The sequence below is a fragment of the Gossypium arboreum genome, chromosome 10 (genome assembly GCF_025698485.1).
Source record: "Gossypium arboreum isolate Shixiya-1 chromosome 10, ASM2569848v2, whole genome shotgun sequence".
In the NCBI taxonomy this organism is placed as follows: domain Eukaryota; kingdom Viridiplantae; phylum Streptophyta; class Magnoliopsida; order Malvales; family Malvaceae; genus Gossypium; species Gossypium arboreum.
The window spans coordinates 94,700,240-94,711,329 of record NC_069079.1 but is presented as its reverse complement, the minus strand read 5'-3'; the positions used below and the strand labels follow the sequence as shown (position 1 = coordinate 94,711,329).

The 11,090-nt window shown below is 30.2% G+C and overlaps 2 protein-coding genes across 2 annotated transcripts; one reads left to right on the top strand and one right to left on the bottom strand.

Annotated features, from left to right (window-relative positions):
• The first annotated feature begins 1,301 nt into the window (after nucleotides 1-1,301).
• LOC108465343 (kinesin-like protein KIN-10A) lies at nucleotides 1,302-5,290 on the top strand. Its single transcript, XM_017765672.2, has 6 exons — nucleotides 1,302-2,069; nucleotides 2,675-2,830; nucleotides 2,931-3,038; nucleotides 3,145-3,255; nucleotides 3,340-4,653; nucleotides 4,734-5,290. The coding sequence occupies exons 1-6, from the start codon at nucleotides 1,404-1,406 to the stop codon at nucleotides 4,935-4,937; spliced, it is 2,559 nt and encodes an 852-aa protein (XP_017621161.1). The 5' UTR covers nucleotides 1,302-1,403; the 3' UTR covers nucleotides 4,938-5,290.
• Nucleotides 5,291-8,744: 3,454 nt separating this feature from the next.
• On the bottom strand, nucleotides 8,745-9,601 carry LOC128282095 (uncharacterized). The gene is made up of 2 exons (XM_053020289.1): nucleotides 9,577-9,601; nucleotides 8,745-9,301 (listed from the first exon to the last, which is right to left on the bottom strand). Exons 1-2 carry the CDS (start codon nucleotides 9,599-9,601, stop codon nucleotides 8,745-8,747), a joined length of 582 nt encoding a protein of 193 aa, XP_052876249.1.
• Nucleotides 9,602-11,090: the final 1,489 nt, after the last annotated feature.

Genomic DNA, 11,090 nt, shown 5'->3' with positions numbered 1-11,090 from the left:
GTGTCCACGATTCAACTCTTCAGTAGCCTTATGAATTAGAAGGGCCCGATTCAAATTAACAGCTCAATTGTGTTGATCACTTAAATTCAATTGCTATTTCGTTTGACGAATCCAACCACTCAATTGGACATACCAATATGTTCCTCAATAGAACAAATACGACAATTGATTGTATTAATTCTCCAAATGTATGTTATACAACACCAAATCAATGGATCCTTTTTGACATGATGTCAATAATACTTTATGATACGATGATGTCTATCTCCTTAACTAGAAAAATAATAAATACAAATATGAAAGTTTTTAAGTATGAATTTCGAGTCTCATGATTTCAAATACCAAATCAAAAATCGGGTTAAAATTAGATAAAACTAATTCATAAAATTAAAAAATAATCAAAGGGATAAATTTATTCAAATAAACAAAAATTGAACAAAATAATTTGGTGGTTGTTTTGCGCAAATTTGCGCCCTTCTCTCTAAACCTAAACTAACTATTTATATAGTATTAATAATAATATAATAATAACTAAAGCCTCTCTACTATTATATAATATTAATATTAATCTAAGATTAATATATGTTTAAAAATACAAATGTTAATAGAAATAATAAAATAATTCTAAAATTTGTATTTTGTGCGTCAACATAAATTTTGTGTCAAAATTTTCGCACAATCTTTATATCCGCTTGTTTCCTCACACCATTGAATAATAATTATACCTACATAAAAATTATCAATTAAGTACCAAAATAGGTAAAATTCATATAAAAATTAATTAAAATAAAAATAAAAATATATCGATTAAGCTTATTATAAAAGATATTATTTTTATTTAATATTTAATAATTTTATATTATTATTAAAATATTAAAATAAATTAATCATTACATTTTTAATATTTATATTATAGTATTAAATCATTTATTTTCATGAAACATATATAAGATTAAGAGACAAACAAAATTATTATAAATAAGGTTAAGTGTGGTTATTACACAGAATATTTAAGTCAGTAAATTAATGAAACAGTAGAGGAGGAGGGTATAACAAACATTTCATCTCAGCTATTATTAAAACTTGCACCAATTATTAATCAATTATATACAGGACGCATTAAGTTAATGGAGTTCATACTTTTTAAATAAAATCAATTCTACCAGATTTCTTCAATCAACGGTCGGATTAACGCAGCCAAATCCAATGGTCATTAGAAAATAAAGAGATCAAAGAAAATAGACGTTGGAATGTAACGGCTACTTTCCTTTTAGTTTAAAATAAATAAAACTTCAGAAAGGAAAAAAGTCAAAACCCCTAAAAACCTGCACTTTCAATTAGCTTCAATCTTCTTTCTTTCTTTCTTCTTCTTCTTCCTCAGCCAAGAAAACGAAAAAAAAAAAATGGCTCCCACACCATCTTCTTCTTCGAAATTAAGCCAAACCCATATGAGAACACCCCAATCGAAGCAGCATTTAAACTTCTCGTCAACACGAAACAACCCCCAACACCCATCTCCTAACCCAAACTCCATTGCAGCCAAAGAAAACCCACCAGGGGAACACCCAGTTGAAGTCATCGGCAGAATAAGAAACTATCCTGGTGACCAGAAAGACAAAAACCCCATCCCGTTTCTCCATATCAATCCTGATAACAACACTCTCCGTGTCCGGGCTGATATAGGGTACCGGGACTTTTCCCTGGATGGGGTTTCTTCTTCCGAGGAAGAAGATCTCGATGCTTTTTATAAGAAATTCATTGAGTCGAGGATCAATGGGGTGAAAATGGGGGCTAAGTGTACTGTTATGATGTATGGCCCAACTGGTTCAGGGAAGAGTCATACTATGTTTGGGTGTCCAAAGCAACCTGGGATTGTTTATAGGTCATTGAAAGGTATATTGGGAGAACCTGGAGAGGGTGAGAATGGAGGGGAAAGATTGGGAATTGGGACTTTTGTTCAAGTCACTGTTTTGGAGATCTATAATGAGGAAATTTATGATCTTTTGTCAACTAATGGAGGTGGAGGTGGATTTGGATTTGGATGGCCTAAAGGTGGCAATGGATCTAAGGTAAGTGCAATTTTTGTATTTAAATTATTGTCGGTATTGATGATCTAATTCACTTTTTCAATGCATTCATAATAGTTTGAGTTGATATTTACATTGTTTCTCATGTTCTTTATATACATTACGAAGGGCTTTTCCCACATTAGTTAGCCAGCCTCATTTTAATTGAAAATTGAATGATTTGAATGTGCTAACGGAAATTGTTAAGCTTGCTACTAATTTATCAATGTCAGGTGCTAATTTCACTCTCATGGCTTAATTAACTAAGTTTTTTAACAATTCACTTGGAGATGATATGAGCCAAACTTAATAGCAATAAAATAAGAGTTCATAACACAGTAGCTTTAGTTTTTGTAAAAAATGGCATTTTAGGTAATTCCTAGTGTAGTTGTATCTACTTACCAGTGTTATTAATGTTGTCATTAATCTTTATCCTATGTTGCGTACTCTTCGTTTTTTCTTGAAATACTCTTGATCGTGATATATGAGGATATTATCTCCAAAGATCCTCTAGTTACACGAAAAATCATAGAAAAATTTGACCATACCTTATCCAACACTCTCACCGATATCAAGTAACAACTTTTTCAATGTTTCTGTATTTGCAGGCGAAACTAGAAGTAATGGGAAAGAAGGTTAAGAATGCAAATTTCATATCTGGGAATGAAGCTGGAAAGATTTCAAAAGAGATTCAGAAAGTAGAGAAGAGACGAATTGTGAAAAGCACTCTCTGCAATGAAAGGAGTTCTCGAAGTCACTGCATGGTATGACCTTTTGTATCTTTAATTCTAAATCACCTTGTCTCAATTCTTGTTGCTTAAGGGGGGAAAAAAAAGTTAACATTTTTTTTTTCAATTTTCATAGATAATCCTTGATGTTCCTACCGTTGGAGGAAGATTAATGCTTGTGGACATGGCAGGTTCCGAAAATATCGATCAAGCAGGTCAAGTTGGATTTGAAGCAAAAATGCAGGTAAAAGTCTATGTCGCTCATTTTGTACTTGATTATTCATATCAATGTAATATCCATGATTTCTTAGTTATTTTGTTGTTTACTTTGAACGGAATGAAAATTGCAGACAGCAAAGATAAATCAGGGAAACATAGCACTGAAGAGAGTTGTTGAATCCATTGCAAATGGAGATTCTCATGTGCCCTTCAGAGATAGTAAGTTGACAATGTTGCTACAGGTAAGTTCAAGTTGCCTTTTGTTGTCATTCATGGACACAAAGTCCTTTTAAATGTTTGTCTCATGGACTTCAGTGTAATCTCAGGACTCTTTTGAGGATGATCAATCAAAGATTTTAATGATACTTTGTGCAAGTCCAGATCCTAAGGAGATACACAAGACAGTTTGCACCCTTGAATATGGAGCAAAAGCAAAATGTATCGTCCGCGGTCCACATACACTGACCAAGGACAAAAATGAAGATTCATCATCTGCTGCTCTTTTAGGATCCAGGCTAGCAGCAATAGATCAGTTTATTCATAAACTACAGATGGAGAACAAGCTCAGAGAAAAAGAGAGAAATGAGGCACATAAAGAGCTCTTAAAGAAAGAAGAAGAAGCGGTGGCGCTAAGAGCACTTGTGGAAGGGAAGGGTGCTTCTGGGGCAACTGAAGAAGAAATCAATGCGAAGATAAATGAGCAGGCACTGATATTAAAACTTGAGTTGGAGAAGAAACTAGACAAATGCAGGCGGATGGCTGAAGAGTTGGTTGAAATGGAAAGGAGAAGAATGGAAGAAAGGATACTGCAACAGCAAGAAGAAGTCGAGATGCTAAGAAGGCGGTTGCAGGAAATCGAGTTTGAGTTATGCTGTTCGAGGGATGGAAGAAATGCTGAGGAGAATGAGGCAAAGGAATTGGATAGTGGAAGCAGCAACTTTGCTAAAAGGCTAATTGGGATATATGGTGATGAGATCCCAGGGATGGTTAAGTCAATGGACCTTGACATGGGTGATCCAGAACCAGTTATGCATGACAGTAGTGGTATTCATCCTGATGGTTTTGCTCCACAGTTCGGTCCTAAAACAGGTCTGAGCACTGTATATGAGGAAGAAGAAATCGAAGAAGACGAGGAACAAAAAGAGAATGAGGAAGATGAAGTAGTGGAGAAATTGATAATAGAGGAAAAGAGGGTGTGCTCAAGTGAGATAGTTAATGATTTGAGGCCTAAACAGTCGGATTCCGATACAGCCTCTTCGAGACTATTAAGAATTCAGAACATCTTTACACTCTGTGGGAACCAAAGAGAGCTTACTCAACAAATCAGCACTGAAACACCTACCAAACCAATGGCTGAAACCATTGATCATAATTGGTCCCAAGTGAAAAGTTTGGACAAGGAAAACTCACCACCTGGTTTAATGGCAGCATGCTTGAAAGAGAAAGAAACCCCCTACAATGACTTCACAGATGCCCAGATTGAAGTCTATGTAAAATGGGAAGCATCCAAGGAAATTCCTGGAAAGTTTATCACAACATTAAAGGTTGTGAAAGATGCAACACTTGCTGATCTGAGGAAGTTGATTGAGATCTATCTTTCTGCAGATAATCAAGCTTTCACTTTTCTATTGCTTGGGCCGGTAGGTTCTTATTGAAACTCAAATCCATAAACTATCTATGAACTTCATATGTACTTATATGCTTACTTCGGCATGTGCAGGATCTGGCCGAGGCACCGGTGAAGAAAGAGAATGAAGGCACTGTCAAGGCTAGCAAGCTTCCACTCTGCAGCAACGGTTATATGGCATGCTTGAGGCCAGCAAAGGGTCTGCAGATAACAAATCATCTCCCTCTGAGATCACTACGATTGACTCCCATGGAAAACAAGCTTCCACTCACCCCCAACAATTCGATTCTTGCATAAGGTGATGACTTATCGACTCACACTCAGTGAGTCCCACTTCCTACTAGGATGGACGTTAGGTCGTATTTGTTCAGATGAAGAAGTGTTGAATGAAAATGCAGCCATGAGTATATTATTCATATGTACTCTTACCTGGTACCTTTGATTATGGATTGCCCTTCCTCAATTGCCTTTCATTATGAATATTGAGAAACATTCTTAAGACATGGGATGGGAAAACACTCCAACTGACAACTGTTTATGTCTATTTTATGGTTCATGTTCGGGTTTCGGGGTTGCTCTTTCCATCAATGTCTATCTCCGAGGCCTAAACATGCATTCTTTCTTTGAGAGTGCAAAACCACTGCATCTAACACTTGTTGGTATCTCTTAACCTTGTTGTATGCATAAACATATAATATCAATAGTACGGAGTCAGGAATGTTTATGAAGCGTGCAATAAAAGAGGAGAGAAATTTTTTTTTCTTATTTCCATTACACTAATGGATGTTAGGTTACCTAACAGTTATAATTTTGGATAATTTTACATTTTAGCTTTTTTAATTCTTAACATTACCAATGAGGCTTTGGTTCAGTTGGCAAAGGTAGAGGTCATGAGTTTTGAATACTAAGTTCAAGACCTACTAGGTGGAGTTAGATATGTCTCTTACTTCCCTCATGTGCAGTTACTATATGTAAGTTTTAGTCCAATTTATTGATATTGTAATAATTTAATTTTACTTTGTAATTACTATAATAATTTAATATTTATGGTTTTTGAATAAGTAACAAATTTTTAGTTTTATAATTTAAGTTTAATAATATAATTGGATAAAATTATAACCCAAATGTTTATAACCTAAAATTAATAGGACCTAAAAAGTAAACTTCCTAGCACATTTTAGAACCATGTTTATATGTATTTAAATCATTTAAATATGATTTTTTAAAAGATTTATTACTTTATATAAAAAATTTCAATTTTGAGATAAAAGATCTAAAATCAACGTTGATGTCGATAGTTTAAAATGGCACTATTTGGCACTCTAAATGAATGTCACGTGTATTGTCAATATTTTTAATTTAATATATTTTACTAATTTAATTTTAAATAAAATTAAAATAAATTTTTAGTGCTTTTATGTTTGTTTATCATTCATGTTCGGGTTCGAGGTTATCCTCTCAATAATATTATTTTCAATATTCAAAACATGTTCTCTTCTTAAGAGTGCAATGTATCTTGCTATTACATCTAATATTTGTTGGTAAATTAAAATCATTTTTAATATTTATTTAAATGAAAACATGTATAAAACATTTTTTTACAATTTAAAATAGTTGTACGTAATAAGGTTTACAAAACTATTTTTAATGAAATTCAAAACAGTAAAACTTCTCCTATTAAAAACCACATTAATTAAAAAGTTTAAAACAATTTTTTTCAATTTAATTTTGGGTTGAAATTTTCTCCTCAATTTTTGAATTTTAATTCTGTATTTTATAAAATTAATTTTTTATTTATCAAACATTTATTTTAGTTGTTAAATTAAATTTTATTTTTAATGATATTTTAAAATTTTCAAATAAAATTTATTTTTCTTTAAAAATTAAAGTTTATTTTAATGATATTTTAAAATTTTAAAATTTTAAAATAAAATTTATTTTCGTTAAACTTATACATGCCAATTTTTCTATAATGATATTTAAATACAAATATTGTAAATTATTATATATTAAGATTTGGTTATTTTATTAATATATACAATTAACTCGTGCATCGCACTAGAAAGAAAACTAGTGATATATATAAATAATTTCTTGGATTTTCTAAGTTAAACATAGATAAATATTATAATTTTAATAGAGTTATTATTATTACTAAAAAGTAAAATATAAATAATGTTAAAATAATTTTATCTCAAAAATGTAAAGGGATAGTTTCATCAGTAAAATAATTTTATTCAAATTATTACTTTTAAATGTGATAATTAATTTTTTAAATTTTATATTAAAATAAAAATTCAAAATAGATAATTTTATAGATAACATATATATATATAAATATTTAAATTAAATCAAATGGATAATTTATCTAATTAGTTTTTATTTAAATAAATATTTATCTAAATTTTAAATTTTATTATTTAATTAATAATTAATATCTAATATTATTATCATTATCTATTAAAATTTCAAGATTGCTTTTAATTTTAAAATAAAAATATGCTTTTTAAACATAAATAAAAAATTATAAAAATTATCTTAAGAAAACAATTAAAATTAAAAAATATATTCGCTTTTTATAAAAATAATATTAAAAATTAATTAATTAAAAAACTGTGATGAAATAAATTCTCGTTTGCTATAGTTACTGTCGGTGCCGCCTGACATACTAGCGACACTACCCTCACTTTTTCAGTCATTAACTAATCATGGGTTTCTAAAAAAATAACTTTTTAGTGATGTCACCTAATACAATAGCAACATCAGTATAGATTCTAAAAATATTCACGTATTTTCAATTATACACCAAAAGAAAAAAGTATGAAAAAAGTAATTTTTTGAGTGTCGTCTAACAATAAGGTGGCACCACTTTAAAAATTTTTTCTAAAAAATTATTTGACACTTTAATTTGATAAAAAATGTGAAAAGTGGTATTTTGATAAATAAAAAAAGTGAAAATTTGCATGATAAAAATAAGCTTCTCTCCTTTCTCCCTTAATAGGATTTATTATATACGAAAATGATTTGTTTGCTACAGTACTAGTCGATGTCCCTTGACCAACCGGTGACACACACTCCATATGAAAAATAAAGATATGAAAGGAAATTTATTATTATAGGAATTTAAGATTGAGCAATGATTAGGGGGAAGTAGATGGTGTCGTTGGTATGTCAGACGATACCAATAATAATTATAGCAAATAGGTCATTTTTATATATATTTTTTCTCCCGGTTCATTTTCGTATTTAATTAATTTTTTAAGATTATTTTAGAAAAAAAAAAACTTGCATTAGGTTACTTATAATCCAAGTCTCATGTTAAAATTATTTTGAAATTCAAAAGAGTGTCGCAGACCCATAAAAAAATTATTGAATCAAAATAACTGTTAAAACGAAAATTACTAAATTTTGTAATATGTTTTTTTTTTGGTTAAAGATTCAAGGCTTTTTTACCCAAATATTATAAAATAAAATAAAAATTCGAAAATGGTATCCCATCCCGATTAATTATGGGAATGGGTTGTTTTGGGGGGGGGGGAGGAGGGTGGTGCAGAGGCAACACCACCTATTTTTTCTGACAGTGACAAAATTCAGTTAACCAAAAAAATATTATATTGATGGAGGATAATTAATAGGCGGCACCAAAATAACCCGTATAACCCATCACAACCCAAAAATTGGTGGTGTATACCTGATAGGCGGCACCAAAGGAAGCAGTCTCACCTCTACTTTGTAATTTTTTTTGGTTCTTTTTTTGAAAATAGAAAATATTGTTGTTTGTGATTAAAATAGTGTTAATGTTTCCTCTTTTTCTTCTTTGGACTCTGACACTGAATTATCTATTTTGGACTCTTGTGAATTTGCTTTCTAAACGTATAAAAACTTTAGACACCCTCATCTTTCTCTTTGACTCCTTTCCTGCGGGCGTTTTAAGAATGAAATCATTTTCAACAGCCTTTGAACTAGAAATTTGGTGTTGAATTTCAAACTGAAGCTCACAAAGTGCCTTAGCCATGCTCAAAGTTCTTGAAAACCTATAGAATGCAAAGGGGTGCTCTTATTTAAATTTGGCCCTGTGTATATAGCAAGATTATATCAAATAGGTTAAGGACAAGTGCAAAAATTCAATGGTGATAAAGGGATAATATAAGAAAGTACATCTTGGCGATTCTGTAAAAGAATGCACTTAACCATGTCTTCAAACAGAGTAGGGGATCTGAAAACTCTCCTACTGAAACTCCTCAAATACTCAGTTGATTCTTCTTTTCCATGTAATGTTTCCACAATACTACGAAACTCTTTCACCTTGTTTTCCTCGGACTCCAACAACCGCAACATTCTAGACACCTGGTTTAAAAGAGAGTGGCAGTGCGGTGGAGAGAGGGAGGATACACTATAAACGCAGAGGTAGAGAGTGGGAGAAAAAGAAGTGGGTGGTTGAGAGATGCGGACGGTAACTGTAAGAGGAGGAGAAGTGAGATGTAAAGAGCGAGAGAAGGAGCGCGAGATTGGGTCCCAGTGGTTAGAGGCTAACATGAATAACCCATGGCTGCATATTGCCTTCTCTAGCTCGAATCCTTCTGTTGCTTCGCCAAGCAGCTCTACCAACAAGCTGCTATTGCCATTCCCATTCTCCTCCTGCTTATTTGCCGTTTCTTTTTCTGTATTTTAACCACAAACAACAATATTTTCTATTTTCAAAAAAAGAACAGAAAAAAAAAAACAAAGCTGAGGTGAGACTGCTTCCTTTGGTGCCGCTTGTCAGGTAGGCACTTTTGGTGCTGCTTGTCAAATAGACACCACCAATATTTGTTGTATTGCGTTATACGGGTTATTTTGGTGCCGCCTATTAGTTATCCTCCATCAATATAATATTTTTTTTTGTTAACTGATTTTTGTCATTGTTAAGAAAAAAAGGGTGGTGTCGCCTCTGCACCATCCTCCACCCCAAAACAACCCATTCCTGTAATTAATTAGGGTGAGATACCATTTTCAAAATTTTATTTTATTTTATAATATTTTGATAAAAATGCCAAGATTCAACAAAAATTTGTAATCTATTATTGAATAAAAAATATTCAAAATTATTATTTTAATTTGCTTTTTTTTCATATTTACTAAATTTTACACAGGGCTTCACCGGGATTTAAATGTTTTTATATTTTAAAGTTTTTTCTAAATAAATTTAGATATATATTTGAATAATTATAATACATTTTATAAAGAATGAAATAAATTAAAATATAATAAAATGAGAAATTTAAGCACAAAATAATTATTTGATTTATCTAATCCCTTTAGATTTTGCTAACTCTAGAAACAAATAATTTATACAAACACGGAGTATTTTAACATATTAATTCATTTTGTTATATCATTTAAAAATTTATTTTAATATATCATTTAAAAATAAAATAATTTCTTTTCACCAACAAATCAACATATAGCTGGACCCTTTTAGAAAAACAATTTATAAGTATATAAAAATTAAAAATAGAATGGTTTTCTCTATATTAAATTATATTATGAAAATTTAATTAAATAATTTGAAATCAAATTATTATAAAGCACATCACATTCTTTTATATTTGAAATGTAATTATACAAAATATAACATAAAAAATTAAAATGTAATACAAATAATAAACTCAACATGACACAAAAATTAGATTTCAATAAAGTAATAATGCTTTATTAATTTCTCTTTTTTGTTCTTACCCTTCTCCCAGTCCAAACCATAAACCCAATTTATCCAAATCTTAAACTTTTAAGTAGAGGTAAACAAAATTCGATTTGACTTAATTTGAATAAATCGTAAAAAATTTGAATTTTGAATTATTCAAATTGAGTTAGTCGAGTTAATCGAATTAATTGAGTCAACTTAATTTTTTCGAATTTTGAGTTCAAATCAAGTTGAATTTTCAAATTTAAATAACTCGAATGATTCAAATAAACAGAATATCAAACTATCTCTTCCCTCAAACACCACGCTCCAAATACACTCATTTTACTCCTAAAAATCAAAATCCCTCCAAAATTTTTTTTCTCCCTTTTACCCCCAAAATCAAAATTCTCTCGTTCTTTTTCATCACTTGTTTTTATTTGTTCATTTGTTTACTCCAATTGTTTTTTATATGATCATATTTAAAAACTTTAAACAAAATTATTTTAAAAAATATTACATAAAAATAAAAAGGCTTAGTGACAAATTTGGCCACTAATATTTACATGTTTTGTCAAAATGACTCTAATTGTATTTTTGAGATTTTTGCCATCAACCTTTTTTTTAATTACTTTTTCTATTAGGTTTTATGGAAGTACTAAAATAAATAAATCATACATGAAATTTAAGAAAACAACTCTTAATTTAAAGAAAATAAACGTAATTATCTAAAAATTCAAAATGAATGCATACATTTGTTTACTTGAAAGGTTTCAAAAGATAATTAA